Source organism: Chaetodon trifascialis, chromosome 17 (genome assembly GCF_039877785.1).
Source record: "Chaetodon trifascialis isolate fChaTrf1 chromosome 17, fChaTrf1.hap1, whole genome shotgun sequence".
Taxonomy (NCBI): domain Eukaryota; kingdom Metazoa; phylum Chordata; class Actinopteri; order Chaetodontiformes; family Chaetodontidae; genus Chaetodon; species Chaetodon trifascialis.
Window position 1 is genome coordinate 7852580 of NC_092072.1, and position 24312 is coordinate 7876891.

The window sequence follows — 24312 nt, forward strand, 5'->3', positions numbered from 1 at the left end:
AGACTTGGTCGTTGACAAGCGAGGATGGAGCGAGGTTCACCACTTTGTGAACACATGATTGTGTAAATGGGCTCAGGACATTTAATTTGCAAGTGACTGCATTCTCTTTAAAATTACTTTTTACAGTGTCCCAACTTTTTTGTAACCCGGGTATATATATTGTAAATATATGATGTTTGTTTAAAACAAAGGCGTCCATGCTGGCATTTCACTGATGAGCTGTGACATAACTCCCCCACCCCTTCTACTGCTGCCACCCTCTGGTGAACGGATCATCTATCTGTGATCTCAAATAACCACGACTGGACAATATGAAAACAGAAACGATAGCACAACTCCTAAGCCTCTCATACGGTGCTACATGACTGCTGAATAACAGCAATATTTTCAGAGAGGATACAGAAGATTTTCATACAGAAATCCTGAGAAGTAAGGAAAATTAATTATTCTGAAATGGTCACTGGTTTGGTTTGCTTGGCTTAGATGTATCTTCAATATCAAAGACTCTACAGAAAAACTGTGCACACTGAAGTATTAAAGGATCTCTGAGTTATCAGTCTACATACAGGAGCCTATAGCTTGCCAGCTTTTACTCTGGGAATTTTATCATGACAATAGTGAAGCCGCCTCAGGGTCCTTTTAAGCTTCCCTCATTTCATTTCCATCTCTATTGCTCTCTGAGTTCAGTTACATTTGGCTGTGCATCACCATGGCAGCGGACACTGGCCCTTATGTCTGACTCAGACATCATCCAGAGCATTTCAGCTCTGAGTGAGTCATAATGAGTCCCACTCTCCACTGCCACGGCGCCGAAAATAGGCTCACTTTCCTCCTTAAGATTTCTCTGGGGAGAATGTCTGTGATCATCTCTCAAAACGCTCCTTTCATTCTGCAACAAACATGTTCCAAATTAAGAAAGAGCAAGGAATGTTGGGATCCTGCCAGGTGGATAAAGACCATTTTTCTGTGAACAGGATATGCACACAAGGATAGAGAAACAGACCATAAACACATACAGCACACACAGAAACAGAGAAAGGCTGCTTTCCACTCTTGACCTGCGTGCACAGACAGTATCACCTACAGGTCAGACAGGTCAGATAGTTCAGAAACAACCTCAAGTTAGTAAAGTCGTAATAAACATCTCTATTAAAACTTTAATATTTGCAAAAAGCCTGATCAAAATGCATGTTTTTCCAAGTATATTTTGGATATTAGCAGTTTGTTGTTACATGAAAAGCATCTACTTGTACAATGGACAATGTGAAAACACTAGGATTTAACTCTTTAAGGATATACTCTTCTGTGGGAAAAAAAAAATCTGCAGTATCATCTGTATTGGTTTGCTCCAATACTTTGCTAAAGCTACATACTGTATGATGTTGTGCAATGCCTTCTGCACACGGCGAGACATTCCAAGATAATGCCATGTTTTTTCAAAGCTGCAGTGTTACATCATGCAGAGGTTTGCACATCATTTAATTCACATTTCCCCAAGGTTTTGCCTGAAATACCAAATTAAATAAGCTGTGAGCTTGACAGTTTTTAGCTTTGCCCCACAGGTTTATAAGGAAGGAATCGATGAAATTATACAGAAAGTAAGAGGCTAAAATCACCTGACAAATCAAGATAGAGGCCTGTGCAGTAAGACTGAGAGTCATTTGGTTTGTATTCAATGTGTGTGTGTGTGTGTGTGTGTGTGTGCGTGTGTGCGTGTGTGTGTGTCACATGGGCTCTGTGACACAGCCTCCAGGCCCACACTTCTGCTTAATGCGAAGCTTCTTTTTTATCGTTGATGGGAGGGGAGGACAGAGGAGACAGGAGGAGGGAGAGATATTTCCCCACCTGAAATTTATAAATGAGATTTGCTAACCTTGGGCTTGACATTCATTCTGTCTCTCCCGTTCCTCCATCTCTGAAATCTGTACACATCACCCTGTGGCTCATCGAGACCTGTGGGTCGTTTCCCCCCGTAGATACTGCAGAAAACTGCCGCCAAATACTTCTTGGTTCTCTTTCAGGGTCTAAGATATTATCAGATTACTTGTTTCAAATATTTCCCCGTGACAAAGCTTGAAGGCACTCCATGCAGCAAACCCTGCCTGTCCTATAATACAATTTAGCACAAAGAGAGAAATGAGATGTAAATGTGTTGTGTTTGTGGCCTTCCATGATGTTACGATTTCAGATTTTCCTATTGCTGCTGAGTGAATGTGGCTGATGTCAATGTGATGCTGGATGCTACGTACAATTTTCACACCTTTCATATCTTGTAGTACCTTACTTCCCAGTATTTAAGTTACAGTACATTCTCTAACCTGTGACGTGCAAAGATATTTTAAGCATTTTATTTGATCCTTTCTGCTCTCATACTGAATAGTTTTACTCTCTAGAGGCATTTTTCCACCTTTATACTTCATACTTTGTTTATGTTGTTCTTTCCGCCATCCATAATTTTGACTAAGCTTCACACCAATATGCCCTAAACCTGTGGCTTATGACCCACTCAGTAAACAATAGCTGCATGATCCAACAGTTCAATATGATCCATGAGCACAAGGCACACAGGCCCATACAGACTGAATGCGAGTAGCCTCAGAGCACAAGCGTGCAACAAAGAGTTATCTATCTGCCCACTAAAACCACCCGCGTGCTAAAAATAGGCCCATTGAGAACAGTGTAGACAGAGGATCTACTCCAGCTCTCTTGGCACAACAGCCCATGCTCTCAATCCACCCCATCACCCTTCCGATGGGATTTGCTAACCCTGTGTAAATGTGACCCAGTCTCCTAGCTTTCTCCTTCAAGGCCTTAAGACAGTGATTAACATCATTACAAGTGTTACTTAAATCTGCTGGTGGAAGGACAAAGGAGAGGAGGAGGTATGTAATCATATACAAAGATGCAGGGGAGATAATGGAAAGCACACGATTAGTCAGTACAACCACAGTGCCGATTTCTTTCAGCTGAAAACTAAAGTTTTGTTTTGTGATGTTATTAGTTTACAGCTTCAGGTCAGCAAACATGTACTAAGAAGAAAGATAAATGCACAACAAAACAAGAGACTGAGGGATATGTTAATAAAGCACACCTGAGTGAAGGTCTAATCAGGTAAAGTGAATATACCTGTGTGGGCAGATCATGGGTTTGCAAGGCTTTTAACAATGACTGTGCATTGCTACTTTCACTAGTTGGTAATTCACACACCAGCTCAACCCAAAGCAGGATAAGAGACAATTAGAGAAAAAAAGGTTGGGACATTAAAAGAGACAGACTGCTTGAAAACTGCAGAGGAATAATGGAGGAATCAATAGCAGGAAGAGGAGAGTGTCATCGGGATTAGAAGGCAATCTGGATTAGTCAGAGGATCTTGGGCTCACGCTGCTGCTACTGCAGGCATCGGATGACACATGCACAAAAATGCCAAGTCAGGCTGAGAGCCTGAGACAAGAAATGTGTGTGCATAGCCACGCACGTCCGTGTTGCCATTTGCCTTTTTCCAGCTCACGCAGGCCCTCTGCAATTCCACGCAATCGTCCATTTTGGTGTTTTAATTTTATAAGGCAGAAATCCCTTGAGAAGAGGATGAGATATACTACATATTGCCATACACTCTGATCATGCACTGTGTAATAGCTCTTTGCTTTAATATCTATAAAGTTAACAAAGCGCTGGCATAAAAGTCAAATATGTATTCTATCCATTTCAATACAATTGGCTCATATAACAAGCAGACTAATAATACTTGAGAAATAACTTAATTACCGCTCACTCTCTGCAGCGCTCTAATTATAGCCTTTACAAAAGAGCAGCAGTAATGCACTTTTAAGTGTAATGAGAGTTTACCTAATTAGGCCTATCACACACAGCGCATAGGCATGCACACATACACACTGGTGAGAGAACTGTCATTCAGTAATTAGTAGTGGTGATGAAACCCTCTATTACCATTTCATTTACACACCATCACAGGGCACAGTCGGCTGACCTGTGTGCCTGCGTACAGCCAAGCTTTGCTCACAGCTTTTAAAACAGTAATATCTTTATGACAGAGTTGTGGCACTGCACAGCGTGATACATTAGCTGGTTTGCCTTTTTTATTTCCACAATCAGTTAAAAGCCAGTACAGTATTTTAACATTATCTACTCCAGTAATGACTGCCTTATATCTCCTTTGGTGGTGTTAATGAGTTGGCAGGCACGGTCTAACTGCTGCAACTAATAGGGCTGGTCACACAGTCTAACTAGGTGTGAATATATATATATATTTCAAGCCCCAGGGAACATAATAGAGGTGTTTGCTCTTATTATCACAGAGCTAGTGGGGTGCCCTAGTGATGCCCCCGTGAGCCAAGCAGCCAAGCAGCCAATCACCCGCCCATCCAGCCATCACAGCGTTCAGCTCTTTGTTTTAAACCTCAACAGATGTACAAATGTACCTCACTTGGCCTGGACTCCCGTTGTGTGCTCAAGCTTGTGCGAGATCAGAAACTGGACTCCCCGCTGGGTTCGCTGGGTTTATGAGATATGGAAACCCTTTATTTTACATTAAGAAAGTTCCGACATCTGGCGCGTAGGGAAACCAGAGGCCTGAGGTTGAAATGAGGTCATTTAAATATGTCCTCAAGAGTTTTGACCAGGCAGGTTGTTTGCTTTCTCATTTTCACCCAGATAAATGGGATGTGCTTTCTGTTGCCAAACCTCCGAAGTGGATACATGAACAACCTCATTAAACAGTTTTCACACGTGGCCAAAAATAGCACTGGACATCTTAAAACATTTTGCTGATTTTCAACATAATTTTCATGGATAAGTCACGGGGATAGTGTGTTTGTAACGTCCACAATCACTACCACTGCTCAGCGTGTGGGGCGCCCAGAAGGCACAAGGCAAAAAGCACTCGCCCACCTCCCTGACAGAAATAAAGTGTTTAATTTATGTAATGTTGTGGATTCTTCACCTCCGGAAACATTTATCTGGATTTTGAATTTTTCTTTTGAAATTACAGGTTTGTTTCCGATTCCTTCTCTTATGTCACTGATGACGTAAATTCTAATATTACCGCTGTTAAGCTTCATGTAGCACAATAGCTTGATTATCTCTCTGTATTTATTATGCTGCACTGTCTGGACGTTGTTAAGTGTATTCATCGTGCTGTTGCAATGTCAGTAAAGACGTTAGTTTAAGAGAAATAAAAAAGAGTAAGTCAACGTAAATCCATCTGCAACCAAAGACGCATCGAGCCCATTTGTCTGAAATTCAGGCCAAAATTTTGGATTCAGGGTTGTATTCCTTAAATTGATAACATCAGACACTAGAGCAGACGCTTTCTCTAAAACTGCGGTCTCAATCATTCAGCTTGTGTCTAAAATGTCAGCAGTTTTCATAGACTTTGTATTACATTAGATTCAACAGTGATTTATTTCTTACCCGGGTTGAGTTGATTAAAAACAGAAAATAAAATGAACATCTGACGCGCAGCTTTTCTTAGACATGAGCAGTTCTGTACACACGCGATTGTGGTTTCAAATACAAGATCTTGTAAAGTAACGTTACATAAAAGAATATTTTCAGATGACCCCTTGATCACAGATCAGTGTTTTAAATCACTATCACTAAATAAAAAAGCCACCAAGACTTAAGAGGAAACATTGTCACTGCTGTTATTTTTATGTGCTTTTATTTTATTTCCAGTATGCACATTCATTTGGGCACTGGTATCTGTCAAATACCAGTTTCACTAAGTGAGACGATTTCTCTCACCAATATCTCACCACCAACACTTCTCAGCAAAGTCATGGCCATTTGTTTCCCATCATTACACCCTGTTAAATGCTGAGCATGTTGTGTATAAGAGGGTAGACATGCAATCTTCCAGCACACAACAGATATTATAGGACAGATTTAATAAAAGTCTTTATAGTTTTATATTAAGTTTTATATCTTGTGGTTTCTATTTTAGTTTTTCATATGTTTGGGATTATATAAAGTGGTATTTATTTATTTGCAATAAAACACTAAAGTGACAAAAAAAATCATCATATTGCTCTTTGAGTTCTCATAACATAACTGCAAGCCAAGTCTCATCTAAACACTGGAAAATATTGATGCTGAGGGCTTGATTATAATGAATCAAATGACATTTCCGAGTGGAAACAGATTGTCCAAATGGAAATATTTGAGCGCATGTGTCACGACTGAACAGTGTAGCATCTGTCAGAGCAGACAGAACAGAGCTGAGGTCATTCTCCCATGTGAATGCCCGCACCTCAAAGACGTCCCGAAAAATACAACTGCTCTGTATCAGGACAATATGCTAAGTCATTGTTATTTAATAATGACAAGAGAAGACAATACATTCTAGTCTGAGGTTGGATTTTTTTTCACAGTGATTGTGCAGTTCTGTGCAGAATTACACTCTCACAGACATAATTTTATGGGTAATTACGAGTAAAAATGTGATATGTAAAGAAAAGTGATGTAGTGTTATAATGGCCCCAATGTGAGGAGGAGTATACAAACCATTTCCATATGCTAGAAAAATAATAACAAAATAGCATCAGCAGCTGTCTCCAATTCTGAATCTGATCCACCCCCAATTTCCACACTTACAGGGGTCTGACTTAAGATAGAAAACTAAGCACCAAAACAATGTGTTTTTGTAGGCAAATCAAAAGTACAAGCAGCTTGATAGCATGACTAATAAGAAAATTAGCCAAGCAGTCTCCATTTCTCTTTCTTCCTACGGTGTGCAAAGGGTTGCCAGAGCCTTTTGTCCATAAAGTTCTTTGTACTGCTGTCTTGTTTTGTTCTGAAGAAAAATGGAAAACAGGCTCTCTTATGAGTTACATGAATTCTCATATTTAGCATATTACTAAACCAGAATTGGCTGTAATGATGTCATTCATTTTAACAACATACTGTATGTATTAAGACCTAAAAATAACATTAAGACACATGTTTTCATCTTGCATTAGAAAATGTTAAATCTGCATGAGACATAATGAACAATCATGCAGAAATATGAAAACCATAAAGAACAGTAACACTCAATATAAATAGCTCAGCTTTCCAGCTTTTGGACTTTTTGTTTGTTTGCGTACCGTGGACCCCTTTATGTGCACCAACTACCTAATAAGATGCCCTTTAGTGATGCAGAATGGCCACAAAAAACAGGCCACACACTGTTTGAGTTAGTAAGACATGTAATCCACTAACATTCCTTTTCAGCCAGTGATTGTCAGGCTGCATATTCTGCGTCTGTAATTCCACCACTAACAATCGCCTATTGAACATGTTGTACATAACAGTTTTATGACTTTAAGAGCCACATAATGTGCAGTCTATAGCCAGAAACGAGAACACTAAACATATTTTCTGGCAACGTATAAAACTCTCGTATAAAAATTCCACCCTGTGAAAACCAGGATGGACTACTGCTAATCCAGCACTTTTGGCAATTCTGCACAAGTCTTCCTTGACCTTTCCTTTGCTGCCAAGTCATCACAAACAGAGAGTGAACAGTTCCCAGCCTTGACACTGAGTCAGACACAAACCCCGAACAACACACACGCCTCCACACGGCTCCAGCGTAGCAGACACACAGCAAACATCTACGAGGTACACAATTCATTAAAAAATGAAAATGCAAAGGGCTGATTTTTTTTTTTTAATCACAGCGAAGGATTTTCCAGATGGCCTCCTAAACAGGGTGTTCTAATGCTTATGTTGCCATGCCAAATTGCTGGCCTACAAATCAAGTTACACGTCCAACAAATATTTCATTATGAACCCAACTAAATGCACAACAACAGCAGCAGTGGGGTTTTTTTATGTACTTTATGGCTTTAAAAATTCTCATGCATCTTAAAACATCTTCCATTATATTATATATATGCAACGGTCAGCACATACATGCGTGCATATTCACACAGAAGCAAACCTCCAGCACAAGTCTCAAAGGAGACACCTTTCAACCAAAAAGCTGAACGCTGTTTATGTGTTGTTATTATTAATATATGATATTTGTGAGTCTAAGGGCTGAAGGTCAACTCGATAGGATGTTGAAGTCAGGCAGGGCCGGAGTCATGACTGGTGCTCTGCTGAGTCCAATGAGCCCCTTAGGTCATCTGTGTCGAGGGGGGATTAGGAGCGGTCGGTGATCCCATCAAAGCAATGTGTCACCAGCACCGTGTCTTACCACGGTGCCGCACACTCCAGCGAGCACTGATCCCCGTAACTGACTCTCAGCGGGCCCGGCAACTAAGGCAAGCTGACAGCAGGGCTATTTTCAGGCAGAAATCACCCCTGTTTGGACAGGGCCACAGATAGAGATGGCTGGGGCCCACGCCATCGCTCTCCATTAGAGGGAATGAAAAACACAGTGAGGAGCCCACTTTGCCACTTTGCAGCACAGAGCAACCTTTTGCTCACGACATCTCCCAGAAACAGATGAGGGATGAATGTGTTGTGACAGCAGCTAATAAGGTCCCTGTGATCTGCTGGTCGCTGTGTCAGTGTGCGTGTGTGCGTGAGTGCCCATTTATCGTCTATGTTTAAACTACAGGTATGCTTTGAAGAGATGAGTAAAATGCACCGATAAGAGATAAACAGAGCCGCTGAAAGAGGTGGTGTCTTGATACATGACTACATTATACACATTTGACATGCTTGATCATCCTCTCCACTTTTGTATGACAGATTAAAGATCCAATGGACTAAAATAGCAAGCAGGAACACAAATAAAGTCTCTACAAATAGCCAGAGCCACTCATAAAATGCATTAAATATCATACCAGTCACACTGATTAGCATTTCTGACCATATTTACTGTTGCTGTTACTAAATAATCCAGTTTTCTGAAAAGACATATCTAAACAAAATGTGCTACTTGTACCATTTTGCAGGGGCTGCATTTGCATTTAAATGCTTATCACTATCTCTACAGGTCCACGTGTGCCTTAGAAGCGTAAGTTTACTGTAGGCATCCATGCAGTGATCACAAATAGAGCGAAGGATTAAAAAATCAGTTTGTAATGCTCTTTCACCCTCCCACTAATGATCATCTGTCCCTAATACATGAGATCATGGACTAAGGCTTGACCTTGGTCACCAAACCAGGAGCTCACCCAATTACTTCCTGCTCTGGACACTCCAAAGGTGATATATTTACCTCACCTGACAGGAATACAGTACATACTTTTCAGTGTGAGAGAAGTGCATGTTGTGGCAGTAAAAAAGCGCATCTACCGTCAAACAACTCAACAGAGTATTGTTTGGATTAGTTTCTGCTTGCTTTCCAATGACTCATCTTTTTTGCTTTATTGAGAACTTATTTGTAACGTGTTATGGTTGGTAACTTCATGAGCTCAGTCATAACAGCCAGTTGTTACCACATTGGGTGCTGATGTAAGCCTCAACTCGTGGCTGGATATTTTAGTGGTGTTCCTGCAGTGCTTCATTAAAGTTTTGCAAAATTAGCACCCTGCAAAGGTTTCATCAAGCTGTCTACTGAAATGTGGCCATGCTCAGGACTTTATGTTCAAAGGAGCTTTGAACATCTCCAGGTTGCACTCTTTGTTGGTCTCTGAAATGCAGTGTCACTATGTTTATTAATCTGGTGGAAGAAAGTTCATAGACCCAAAGATAGAGCTGAGCTGCAACTGATTAAAATACGTGCCTATGTAACCAAACCATGTAAAACAATAAAGCAAATAGTACGTAGCAATGAAACATACATCACCAAATACCAGCACTGCAACAACAAGTAGACTGCAACTCAGTTCAGGTTTCAAAAGTTGTTTCACATCAAGCAAGCAGAGCAATATTGGAGTGAGTGTGTGAAAGACTCGTCCCATATTCCCAGAGTTCAATCCACTTGGTAAAGACTAAATTTTCCCCACAACCTCTGAACAGTTCAAATCTAATCCAGTTCACAGCCACAAAACAAGAGACAACTCAAAACTTTGGGTTTAACCACGGATCCCCACAAAACAGCTACACCAAGACCGGGCAACTCCTGGAGAAACTCTGACTGGGAAATATGCCGAATTACTCCTCCTCTAAACACAGACTCCAGAGACGAGGCTTGTGTTTTACCACAAGTTGACTAGACTTTACAGCACAATCTAATGCTGTGGTAAATCTGGCATATCTCTCCTCCACTGACCAAAAAAACACTGGTGGCTCTGAAATACACTAATAGTTCACTGTGCATGCAGAACTGCATGTCACTCACTCGCAACAAACTCAGTGAATCCAAGAACCCTTAAATTAGCAAATTATGTTCTTTCAGGCAGACTTCTCTTGCAGATTAGTCATGGAAAATGAGCACCGTGCAAGTTTTCCTATTGTATCAAGCAGCAAAAATGTTGCAGAGTTATGTGTTCGACTACAGTTGCCTTCCTTGACGGTGCACACCCTGCAATGTGACCACTGCACACGCACACATTGCGACGGCAATGCTGAAACGATACCTCGTGAAGCCTTAAGTGATACTAGTCAGCAGCAATTATTGGCACGCAATTCAGTCTAATTATACCTTTAAGCCTTTTATGGAATTTGCATATTTGTATTTGCCATACTGATGCAAGAAAAAAAACATTTCACGGCACGTTTTGATTTGTCATAGCAGTAAAAGCGTGATGGTTCAGTTCCATTAAGAATCCCAGTGCGTCATGCCAGTGAACCAGCATGCACGACAGCAGAACCTTTGAACTAGCTCACCTATATGGAATGAAGTCATTCTCAATGTTCTCAATTATACCGGTCCTTTCCTGCTATGAAAATGTGCAATACCACAAACCTGGGACTGCAAAACCAAAATGTAACAGAGCTATTACTAATACTGCTCTTACTGATATTACTTATACTATAACTAGTTTACACCTGTGTTTGACAAGGCAGCCTGTCTGGCCTGGTCAAGGTCTTCTGGTTGAGAACTTTGCATTTGAGATTCAATATCTTGTTTGTGCATGCACAGGGAATAAACATAAGCTCTTCAGTTTTCCGAACCATCCTGATGCAAAAATGAATTTTAAAGTTCTGTACACGAAAACTACAACTAAATATCTTTTCAGGACTTCAGATCAGACCAAAAACATTCAATCTGGACATCGTTCACTTGACCACATCGTTCCCCAATGCACAATCAAGCTGGAGCTGTCTCAAATTGTACTCGTATTTGCTTTAAAAAAAAAAAAAAAAACTTCCAATAATGCTCAGGATAGCATTACAGTAATGAGATTATCACATATGCTGTAGTTGTACTGTATCTGCCTGCAGCTCTTTGCCGTCACACATTAGTTTCATCTCACCTCTCTGCAAAGCGACCGCCTCCAAAGGCATTTTCCCTGAAATAGTCTGGTGCATGGCAGTGAATATTTGTGCTGTCAAAGGATTAAGACATCACAGCATATCTAAAACTATTAGAGCTACAATTTATATTACTTTCCTGCCACAGCTGAGCAGAGAAGCCATTAATTTTCTCAACACTAGTAAGGACTTTATAAAGGTCCCTACCATGGTGGAGGTTTTGAACTGCCATGCTGTACGCTCCCCACACACACACGCGCGCACACACACACACACACACAGGAAATCATTTGGTTACAGCAGGTTCAATTTGTCGCAGCTAAGGCAGGCAGTCTTTTGCATCTGTAAATGTACAGTATTTGACAAGGTGCCAGTTAAGAGTCTGCTTACAAAGAGCACGTTGCAATTTGCAGCTTAATGTGCATATTACAGTAATTTGCGCATTGTGCTGTTTCCATGATCAGGCATACTGGAATATTGATTAACCTGCGCTTTAGGAAACCTGCAGAGGCTTGGGGCAGACTACAAGGCTGCTCCCTCCACAACCCATCAGCCTGCCTCCACTACCTATTCATATCCGGAGGAGGGGTGTGGGATCGATGGCATGCCGGGATGCTATTAGAGCTGAGGCAGCTAGGCAGCCAGGCAGCCACGACTTCAAAAGCAAAGTGTGGGAGGAGAAATAACACAAGGTAATTATCTGGGCCCCGGTAGCTACCACTGAGGTAATCTGTGGAGTGGAGGACGAGGGGGGCTGTGGAGGTGGTGTTCAGGTTGTCTGTCCATATTTACCTCAACTCACTGCACTCTGCTCACTCCAGCAATGCTGACAGAGAAGACAAAAACTTTCCTGGCACACATTTTTTTTTACATTTTATCCTATTATCTCTGATTCTTACCCAGCAAATTCAGTAGTTAAACTGCTGACCAGTTTCAGAGGTCACAGGCAACATAGCTAATGCTGTTTATAGAAAGACTAGAAAGTAGTAATCACAGTGAATCACATCCCAACCTGTCACACCGCTACTGAAGCCAAATTGCCGAGCAAGGTGAGAAGCCATCTGCTTTTCCAGGTACCTTAAAAGTCATGATGAGTGAGAGGCCATTAGGCAAATGCTCCAAGAGCATCTGGACAACAAGTCATCACAAAGTCAAGAAAGTTCCACTTATCCGACTTCAGCTTACACAAGTTGATTTTATTGGTTAACAAACACGAAATTCATTCTGACTAAGTAACATCTGCACGGATTTTTAATTTTCTGATCGCTCATTTGGAAGTGTACACAAAATCTTCAGTCAGAGCAATTTAATATAATTTGCTTCCTCTGTTCATGGGTGTTTCTCATTTGTGTAATCAAATATAACAGCAGTAATCACTGGTACGACTATTCCACTCCACGCCTAAAAGCTCCATCCCCAATGACTTTCTAATGGAAAGAAAACAAATTACCACAGATCGGTCTGTTTTTACATGCACATGAGAGATGAAAAAAAACTCAGACACAGACATGAGCACACACTCAGTCTTAAAATAGAGAACAATTATAAAAAGTGCAGGATCAGCAACTGAACTCGTATGTGCGACCATAAGCCTTGTGCTTGCCGACTTATTTCTGCTTCCAGTGCAGTTAATGAGGTAAAGGTCAGTAGGCTGTTGTGACACCAATTAGTGCAATACTTCAAATCAGCATTGTAGCTCATCATCAGTGGTGGTCAGCTGATGCTTTGAGATTTCAACAAAGCTAATTGCGGAATAATGAGCACAAGCCGATGCCATCACGGTGAGGGATGCTACCAGAAATAATCCCTTGGGGTGGTTTAAAGGTCATGTACTGCACTTCAGTGAGCGTTACAGATCAACACAGGGGTCAGGGTGCAGCGGTATGACAGGGGTTATGTAGAGGTCAAAGTGCAGGGTCAGCTTTCAGACCTTCTGCTCAACCCTTGAAATTAAAACTTCACCTGATCTTCCTTATTCCTTCCTTCCTTTATAGAAGTATTCTTCTATAAAACACAGGGTTGCTGAGGGACTGAACTGAGATGTTTTGGTTTTTTTTATTTGTACTTAGGAACCTAAAATATTTTAAAGTTGAACTGAAATTAAAATTCAAATTGTCTGAGAAACCAGTATCTGCCCTCTGTAGAGTCGGGCAATATGACAGTATATAACATGGGATGATCAAAATGTGTCCACACACAGAGATTTGGCGAAACTGCACTGTGGGAGCTATCTTTCAGTGTTTCTGCTGTATATTTAGGGCAGGCTGTTTAGCAAACCAGGGCTGGGTTCTTGCATGATCTTGTGATTTTCCTAAATCCAGCTGCCTCGCAGTGAGGCAACGTCCGTTTTTGATGACAGCGTCAGCTGATCACAGCTGGATCATCTGTCAGTGGGCTTTAACAGCTGTAGAGAGTTTTAATGAGTTTGTGTATGCACACATGTGCAAGGTGCTAATGCTAAAACTAGTAAAAGCATACCGTTATCAGTGCCAGTGCAGCTGTGTTTTCTCTCTGTAGCCCACTACCTATTTAACAAACACCTCCACATGAATAACAACCTGTGTTTTGTATTTATTACCGAGTGCTGTGTTTCTACTGGCAGAATACATGTATATTATTTATTCACTGTTTGTATTTATTGATGTTCTGAATGTGAAATCATTATTCAATAACCCAGAGTATGGCTCTGGTGTATTTTGAAATCTGGAAATCATTTATTAGGCAACATGTTTCAGGGAAATTGAAATTATGTAACTCATATCTCTGACACTCTTCAGCCTCACATGTGACTGAATGGAAATGACAATAAATGATGTAAAAAGTGTTAAAGCTGACTGACAGTCTCCTACCCTGTCTGACTGTAACCGTATCCATAACGAACGTTCATGGGAGAAATAACAGATAATGAAAAGAAAAATCTGTCTCATCAGTTAAGAAAGTTGTTTGTGGCCCTTTTGTTGTTCGGACCTACATTTTACACAGAATCATAACTAGATATTGGAAGAAGACAAATGAAATGAGTGACACACTTTAATCTCTCAGTGCCAATGGCATCAAGCTAGACTACTAGTTCGCCTTGCTTGCCACTTTAGCATCCATTTATTTTGCACAGGTATGAAAAAATATACATATATTCTCTGACAAAAACAGGTGAGGACAATTCAAACCTCAGTTCAACTGCAGGATGCCCAGTTTTGCCCAGCTGTGCACACTTAAACCTCAATAACACAGTTTCTGATTGGTAAACCGAGAGCAAGGTGCTGACAGAAATCAATCACACTCCATGTAACATGGGTGAGATTCTGACACTGAAAATCATACCATTCCCCAAAACCTTGCTTTACAAGATATGAAACAGATGAAACAGTGCAACCATAGTTAGCAGATAATATCACAACCAGGAGCGGTTTGGGAGTCAGTGCTCACAGAAGGGTACTTCATCAGCACATTGCTGAGAGTAAAATTAATTTTGAACCTTTTCTTGCCCCTGGGTATTCAAATTCTGGAGACAGTCGGAGGAATTCAGATTCTCAAGACAGTCCAGGGATTCAAACTAGTAAATTTACTTTCACCAGCTGACTTCCTTAACCTTTCAGCAACAGCTGATTGCACTACAACCTCATATGCCACAGCAGCTCTGAGCCAGAGCCCATGGGTCAGACGGTGCCACCTTATTCTCTATGATGTATCACTAATAAACAACAGGGCAGGCAGGAGGCAAGCACCCTTTAGCAAGGACAAGAACACTGGTCCACTTGCACCGATGACACCTTGATGAATAAACTCTCCAGACTAATCAATGACACCACGGCAGCAGGAGCCAGACTGCCAGCCGGTTGGTCAGGCAGTGTCAGAGGCACTCACACTCCCAGGGCCACCCTCAGTAAACTGCAGTAGGTGTTGACTCAACTGCTAATGAACCAACAAAGAGCACAAAAATGAAAAAACACACGCACTGAAATTGCACTTACACCCACAAAGGTGTCACGACAGGGGCTGTGGCCTTGTTGCCCATTGTCTGCCACTTGGAGGCACCCACTGTAAAATTAAAAAAAAAAATACTATGACTGATGTTGCTATTGTGAGCTAGTTAGAAAACCTCTGCGCTCTTAAACTGAAGGAGCTAACGCCTTCAGGCCTCATTGCTTCACAATGCTTCACAGTGAGGCACCAACTACCAAAGACAGATAAATGCCTGTGCTCACCATAAACACTGTGCACTCAAGCTTCTGCAGTGGCAACAATCAACATGGCAGCTTTTATTGTCAGCTGCGTACCATAAGGGTGAAATTCTCTGACACATCAGCAGACAATCCAAGCAGACATGCAGCCAATTGTTGGAACCAATTGTGTGAAGGCAACCAGGAAGCCCTAAGTGTGTTGCTGTGTTCAAGTCCAGCTAGTTTCATTGAGCCAATTACGTCTAAGAGAGGAAGCAAACTTCCTCCAGAAAATGTCTGTGGTGTAGGATGTCTGAGAAAGATAAAACAATCTAAGTTCTCCTTAATTTGAATAGATAGATTGAATTTTACCACATAACACTGGTTAATAATATCTTAATGAAGGTAGGCATGAAAAGCTTTGTATGCATCCAACTGTGACAATTTTGTTAAATTAGCCATCGGTCATTCTTACAGCTACATGAGCAATCGTAAATTTGAGCTGCAGCTGTGCACCTACAACCAGTAAGTATTCTAATTATGGAGGTCTTTTATTTCAGTACGACTATACATTAATGCAGCTTCTCATGTATGAAGCTTTTTAATTAATGTGCACATGCACATGTTTGATGGAAAATATCAAAGTAAAAAGGCACATTTTTGAGCAGGGACATATCTATTTGGGTGGGCTTCTCATACACACGACGCTGCTTCAGATTGAACAATAAATTGGGAAAAAGCAATAGATTTAAGATACATAAGCAACAGCACATCCCCTGCCAGTAAAGGCCTCCAGCTTTCACAAGCTGCCACCACATCTAAAACAATTATATTACATTTTCAATAGTTTTTTTCGTTATCTAAATGCTTCAGGAGCCCTTTTACCTTGCCAAGACGAAGACCCTAAAGGGTTATGTCGATTACTGTTTGCTCAAAGTCTGCTCAAAGGACTCAAAATTGATACAGCAAGCCATGACAAGCATCCCATTCAGAGCTGCCAGTAGCAGTCAGTCCAGTCATCTCGTCAATGTTTTCGTATATCTGTTCTGTTTATTCTGCCGCTATCTCTTCTCTGCTCCGAGGCCTATAGGGCCTCTCAGTCTGATTGACGGAAAGAGGTTCTGGCTCCTGCCAGAGAGGCATGATTGACATCCTTGAGATGGAAGAGAGCCAGCGAGGATTTTACTGTCATTCTTGGACGTGCAGAGGGCTCCAAGACGGCAGAGGGTTGATATGTTTGAGAATCAGCACTCACACGCGGAGACTGCACAAGCTAACCCGGTCTGCATGTAATAATAAGCGATTCTCCCTGTATGTATCATAGCTGTGGTTTGTAATATGTGCTGAACAGTCCTCATGGCAACAAAACAACACATTACCTACTTCCTTTGAAACCGCTGCAACCAAAGACCAAAAGTACCTACACTTTCACTTTTTCTTGCAGCACTGGTGAGCAAACAGGTTCTTCCAACACTGGATAACCCAAGCTTATCCAGTGCAGCTCTGCAGCTACAGTATCAGCGGCTAACACGCTATTCAACAACATATCACATGCCAAATGCATTGCAACTTGGCTTTTCAGCACTCCAAGAGATAACACAGTGAATGAGGAAGTCTCTCTTTGTAGAAGCACAGAACATATCACCCAGAATAGCTCAACAGACAGCCAGGCTCACATCGCTCATCATGCACATGTACAGACACACCCAGACACGCACACAAGGCACAGCTGCTGCAGATGTGTAGCAGTGGGTGTGTGTGACTTACTTTTTTGTCATCTTTCAGGCTTGCTGGCTGCGCATCCTTACTGAGGTTGTCAGCGGAAGGCCTGCCGCTGGCATCCGTCTGCCTGTCGTCCAATTCACTCTGCTGATTGGCCCCCGACCGAGGAGAGCCTAGAGGGCGCGGCTCCAGCTGCTGAACGCCACTCTGGACCTCCATCTTCCTCTGCAGAGCCTTGAAAAGATGGTGGAGAATAAGGTGAGAAAGGGGATGAATGGATGGGGATGCACGGATGACCATAGATGTGCTCTAACAACCATCTCTGCCAGATACACACTGATATGAGCATACTTCCTTGACTGCTGGATTCTGCTCCTGATGAGTGCAAGAAATAATAAAGAAATGTTGGCTGAACTTTCACTAGATGATGTAAAGATGCAGCGACAGTTAGAAACACTTTTGATACGAATCTTCATAAGAAGCTTCGAGGGAAGAGTAGGTACTCTGCAAAAGGTTACATCAAGCGTTTGTGCACACACCAGTGAGCTGTCTTACACCGAGGCTTTACACAAGGATTATCATACTAACGCGCTGTGTTTGTCAGTGGCAGCAAAGTATCTACTTTACAAATATGAAAATAAAGATTTACAAAAGGAGACATATGAATGTAGGAAACTTCAATAAGCTGGAACAAGGATGGATCTATTTATCTTACCATTTATAGACTGCGCCTTAAGTGTCATCAAACACATACTGTATAACTGAGTGCACTATGCATTATTACAAAAAGTCTATTGCGTGATAAAACACAGGCCTATTGAAGAAATATGCGTAGGTTCAACACCAGTGTTATCAAACCCAAATCTTTGTAATAAAATTAACTAGGCAGATAAAAATCATCTGTTGAAGAACTCCTGCCCTATGAGTCATCTATCACTGGAACAAGGAACTGTGGGGCAGCAATATTCCTTTGTTTTAATAAAGGATGATTCCTGTTCTGATAGGAAAGTAAGCACTTAAGATTTTCTGCCAGGTTCGCCTTAATAACGCTGACATTTTGACTAGACAAAGCAGGAAATGCACAAGTGTAATTAATAAGTGATGGCTGCAGTCCATTTAGGTGAGCTAGTTCCAGTGTCCTGGCATTGTGCATGCTGGCTCACCATCGTGGCTTACTGGAGCACTTGATGGAACGGAGCCATCATTTGCAAAATTTGTTTCACCTGTGCTTTTCCTGCAAGTCACAATGTCTAAAAAAGGTCTTTTTAACCAATCTCTGGTCAGCTGATCCTGACCTTTGACTTCATATCTGCCTCTGAAACGCATGATAAATGACTATATCATTATGCAGGAGTGTTTCTGTTGGGCAACCTCAAGGCTCGGTGCACAAAAATCCATTTAACTAGGTTAACTACATGGATCTGTAGCTTAGGGTGAAAAGACCTTCTTCGGGTCGTTGTGATGAGTGACTAAAGTGAGAAAGTGTCATTGCATTGTATCAGTAGCAAGTCTGCAGTGTTTTTAAGTCCCCGAACAATTTAGCAGAACTAAGCAAAGTGGAGAGAAGTCTCCTCTGAAGGACAGATCAAGAACGGATCAAGGACCTATCTGAAACCAGCAGCCGGGTGATGTTTAGCACTGAGGCGCTTCATTCTGCATTCTGGAGCCATCAATAACTTATGAGGTCAGCTGGTTGTTCTCTCAAACGCGACGAGCTTCCTCATAGATGTCCTGAAGGCGCTTATAGTAACATTTTAAGACTGCGCCGCACTGACAGCAGCAACAAAACTTGGCATCGCAGGTGAACGCACCTGTTGGACCGCATTAATTAACCCCCGTGACGTACAGGGTGACGTACGTGCTCCGGCAGCATCACCAACTGATGAGAAATGGTTACCACAGCCACAAATGAGCCGAACAGTGACTAACTCTGAACGGTATGACACGTAACTACAAACTGCATGATACAAACCTCCTATTTATCTGTACTGGGACCAGTTACCTCGCAGGTGAGGCCCAGAGTCAGCCCTAAATTTTACGACGACCGTTGAAAAAACGTTCAAAGTTTGCTCCTTCCTGAGTTGCTAATGTGACCCGCCTGCGTTGCCTTCACGCTCGCAGGCGTTCGAAGCAGCAGTTAGCAATGGCCATGTCACCCAAGAGAGACAAAAACAACTCCCGACATCTATTATCTAACGTTGCCCCGGCTTCGAGCGACTTATAAACATCCTAACAAGGGGCTGTCGCCGCTGACGGGGCTTCTAGCGCTGTCTGTGTTGTTACGGTAGCTTTAACAGCGTATGGCGGCGGCGGCAGCGGCTGCACACGAACATAAACAAGTCGCAAAACAATGCCGAAATACCTCTGTCACTTCTTGGCTCCTCGTTATGTCAGAAGCATATCAAGAGGAAGATGCGGTAGTGCAACTTGCTTTACATCTCTGTTGTTGCTCTGACGCGGAAAGCCACGGCAGTCTGGGGCTGAACAACAGGCAACCGGTTCATTTAGTTGTATGAGAAGTTATTCCGTCAGAAAAAAGAAGCGGCTGAGAGGCTGCGAGACTCTTCGGTCACCGCTGAGGAGGCAGAGCGCGGTGTCAACGCTGCACAACCTGCCGCTGCCGCTGCTGTCACGGCGGGCGTGTCCGCGCGAGCTGTCACCAAACAAACCCTCCTCCCTCCCGCCCACCTCACGGTCACACCGAGCGCGTGTCGAAAATGGTGCCTTCAGGTGCTCATCGAAACAATCCAGGACACGAGACCCGCGAATGACTTTCTGCACTTTTTTTTTTTTTTTTTAAGAAAGGTATCTACTTCCTCGGCCTACCCAAAACACATTTCAACATCAGTATAAAATTACAGCCACGAAACGGCCTATAAGTAATATTTCCTGGAGTTTCTGAAAGCGGCGAAAGCTTCTACAAGGAGGAGCCCACCTGTCATGTGGGAGGTGAGGCAAGGCCAGCAACAGATGAATAAACGGTGGAATTTGCAGAGTTAAAATAGATTTATTGTGTAACCTGCATGGTGTAAAGAAGAAATTGTTCTTCAGTAATAGTAATCAGTAATAATTATAAATAATCATTTTCATAGTCAGCTGAATAACACCATTCTCTTGTGCAGCGTCAGAACTGTAATGTGACAACATTGATGTTTCTATGGTATATCCAATTAGACATCAAATGCCAAAAAAGCACAGCATTTTCCCTCTCTCTCTCTCTCTCTCTCTCTCTCTCTCTCTCTCTCTCTCTCTCTCTCTCTCTCTCTCTTTCTATATATATATATATAAATAACAAACTGAGGTAAAGAAAAAAGGCCCTTTTCTTTCACCCACTGTGGTTCCCTTCAGGTTTGTCTCAGACAAACTGATGTTTCAGGTTGTAAACTTAGTGTGGATGAGAGTTGTGAGCAGCTTCTCGGAGAGTTAATTTTCTGTTTGTTTCAAATATCCTGTGTTTTACATACAGAAATGCTTCCCATCATCCTGCCCACAGCCCCATAAGTGGGGAACCAATTGTCCGAGAATGCTGCAGATAAACTATAGGAAAGTCTGATTATGGCCACAAGGTGGCAACATAAACCAAATAAACACGAGAAGAAGAAAGAAACATTTGAACTGACTCAGTTTGGATTTATACAGATATAAGAATACCCACTAAACCAGACTATCAAATGATAAAATGTAATAAAATGTGTGTTTGTGTGTCAGGTGGAGGGAATGATAAGACTCCAGTAGGTGCCATACAGCATGTATATAGTAAATCGATGATAAATGGACTGTATTTATATAGTGCGACCACTCAAAGCCTGCTTTCGTCCATTCACACACACATTCAAGGATGCCCAAGGATGCTTGAACATATAGACTGCCAAGGCCAGAGATCAAACCGCTGACCTTCTGATAAGTGGAGCCGCCCCACATAAATGACATATCTATTCAACAGTGTGCCGTTATTTACAATCCTTCTGTGCTCTTTGATCATTATTGTCTTTCCAATCTGCTGTGCTGATCTATAACATGAGGGAGACATCATGTGGGTGCTGGTCCACTGTGCCATCTTCATCGCCCTCCTGTTTGCCTCGACTTAGAAGCCATGCTGGTGCATCGTCTCATTGGAGCAGGAGGGAATTCACCCAAACGAACAACTGCTCCGACAGGCGGGCCCTCATCTGCTACGGCAGGGTTGCCATTGCCAGAGAAGGCAGACAGGCAGTCAGAGAGGCAGGTGGGTCGGCAGGCGGAGGGTTAGGCGTTGCAAGGAGCAGGAGACACTCGGGCCTCTCAGCCCATCCAGGCAGGCATGTGTCCTCTACGTAAGCCAGCAGGGACACACAGTCAGGCATGTCAGTGGCCTCAGCCGGCACAAGCAGATGTTTTCTGGGTATTGTTGTTCCGCTTCTCTGGTAATTGTTTTCCTTCAGGGCCAGCCAGTGGGACAAGGTGCCAGGTTGTGTTGTGGGAAGGAGTTATGGAGAGATGGAAAGACAGAGTGTATTATCAATCAGTGGCTTTGAAGGCTGTTCTACACAGACGGTCCATTCTTTTCCTTGTGCTCCATGTGGGTTGAATTGTAGCAATACAAGCTGCGATATCACAATCATAAGGACAAAGCTTGTGTTAATTGTGATGGTGAACTCTCATTTCGAGGCTGGAAAAGTACTTAATGTCCATCTGGGACTGGAGTAGGGTGGTAGAGCGAGTAAATAAGCTAGATTAAAGTCCTTTTTTTCAGTATTTGCCCTGTTGAAGCATCTTCCCTAAAGATGACTTACCTACAGGGATCAATAATTCATGATTAACTAACATGTTCGATGATCTGATACCACATCTTCAGTTATTTTCATCTCATTGTCTAAATCTGTATTTTAAAGCTTAATATGGAGCAGATTTGCTTTGCCTCATTTCGTTGCTACAACTGCAATTGATCTTCCAGCATCTTGCTGTTGCGAAGTCAGTTTACCCTAACAGACACTTAGCAGTTTGTTATGGTACAAAAACAGCTAATGTACTCCAACTGTGTTAGACACTGAGTGTTATCCTGTGATCCCATGTTGAAAATGTTGTCTTAATTAGTACAGTGAACTGCTGAGACCTTATTATAGGGTCAAATGTTCTCCAGACCTCATTCAGAGAGCAGGCACAGGAAAGTCCCACTAGGGGGCACTTTGAGACTTTGCATCAAAAGCACGAGCAACTGAGCTCTCTTTTGGAAAGTAAACTGTTATACCACAGTTTGGAGTTTATGCGCTGTAAATTTTGTGCACTTGAAATAAAAACTAATACATTTTCGCACTGATTTGCATGCAGCCATTCCTCCTTCCCCGTGGCAGTCCTCCGTTGTGCTTCACCAATGGCGCAGCTGATTTCTCTCAGAGGTTTTATTTTAGAGTTTCACGGACGGTCTTTCACTCAATCCTTCATTTGAACTCAAACATTTTCAGTGTCGAGCCCAAAAACCTGCTCAACATCCATTCCCCAGAAGGAGCACCAGCTCAAGAGGGATCTTGAGATACGATGAAGCGCTCATCTGTTGTCATCTGTGCCATGCCACACTCCTGGGAAGCTGCAGCCTTCACTAAAAGCCAGTGTCATGATGTTAAGCTTTTTACAGACTGACGCAAGATGTAAGTAATTTGGTCCAATCGTGTTTTCATTTTTTTTATATATAAATATATAATTGTAGGTGTTAAGAGCACTGTTAAGAGCATGTGGGGAAGGCAGACAGAAAAAGCTTCAGCCATGGAATCTGCTGTTCACACGCCGAGCATTGGATGAAGACTGTATTTCATAATCTGCCTTCACTGCCAATAGATACAAGTGAAAATAGAACCAATGTCACATCTGCCTTTTCACTATTTTTGACGGCGTGCAGCATCCATTTGTCTAATCCCATAGTGAACACTGTCCATGTCAGACAGAGTGTTTAGACCTTGTTGCTCTGAGCGTGCGAGCGCGTCTATGTTTCTGTTTGCTCGGTGTTTGCCTTTTCTCTAGCTGCTCGGCTGACAAATGAAGAGGCGTCTGAGGCCCTGTGGCTAGCGGGTCACACAGCAGCCTTGTGAAGTTGTGGCAGTTACCAGCACGCCTCACTGTACACTGGCAGGAAGAGGCGCAACAGTCCAGCCTGATTACAGAGTAGCACCTTTGGCCCCCATATTTCTCACACCCAGGATGAAGGAGTGACAGTATCTGTGGGATAAGCCTGCTTGGGATGAGATGGATTTACACATGAGACAGTGGGAAGCATACCTGAACAGAAACGAAGAAGCAAGGGAAAGTTAGGGCAGGATTTCTTGATTTGTACTTTTAATTTAAATTTAAATTATGCAAGCTGCATTTCTTTTACTCATGAGATGAAGGACAGCAACTAGTTTTCTTCCCTGACCAACAAATATTATTTACTTTAACCATTTGGGTGTACATTTTTATGCCCATGCATTTCCACTGAATCATATCTTTCAAAATCATATCACCCATGAGTCAAACCCCACCCACTGTCGGCATGATTGACGGCTCAGGCAAAGTTCAAACACCACACACCAGATCATCACCAAAATACAGCTGCTGCCGCATGAGAGGATAAACACCTCTGAGTCACAGAACAGGACCTTGAAAATATTAGTCACACATTCATTTTGTGATTATTGTTAACTGGTCAATGGAAAATTCAATGAGAAGAATATAGGTCTCACAGCCGCTGTGTTCTTCAAGTATAATAAATTAAAACAAATATCTTAAGCCAGGAGGTGAGTAAAAAAACAGAAAAGGAAAATGAAAATAGAAAAGGAAAAAGTAATAGATTTCTGATATGGAAATAGCAGCGGCAATGAGTCAGATTTAGCTTATTTCCAATTTAGCTCCATTTCTATTCCGCTTTTACATTTGCATCATACATATTCAGGACAAAAGCTCAACGTGTTCCAAGAGTAGTGGTGTTGCTAAAACTAGCAAGAGGACAAAAGAACTGCGCCTGCTGATATACCATGTGTCAACTGCCCTGTTTGTGTGTGAGTGTGCGTGTGTATGTGTGTTGTGGAGTGTCTGCGTGCATGCATGTGCGTATGCAGGAGTGTGTGTGTGTGTGTGTGTGTGTGTGTGTGTGCGTGCGTGCGGGTGC

General features: G+C 42.2%; 1 protein-coding gene across 4 annotated transcripts in view; it reads right to left on the reverse strand.

Moving 5' to 3' along the window:
• Nucleotides 1–19859, reverse strand: part of rbms3 (RNA binding motif, single stranded interacting protein) — a 273477-nt gene extending 253618 nt beyond the window's left edge. For 3 of the 4 annotated variants that reach the window (XM_070985478.1, XM_070985479.1, XM_070985480.1), the window contains exons 1-2: nt 19558–19828; nt 17241–17429 (exon numbers count right to left, since the gene is read on the reverse strand). In XM_070985478.1, the coding sequence (XP_070841579.1) occupies nt 17241–17414 (174 nt within the window). In that variant the 5' untranslated portion in view covers nt 17415–17429; nt 19558–19828. Of the gene's footprint in view, nt 1–17240; nt 17430–19557 lie in introns of all 4 variants that reach the window. The other variant, XM_070985477.1, reaches the window with a different exon arrangement.
• Nucleotides 19860–24312: the final 4453 nt, after the last annotated feature.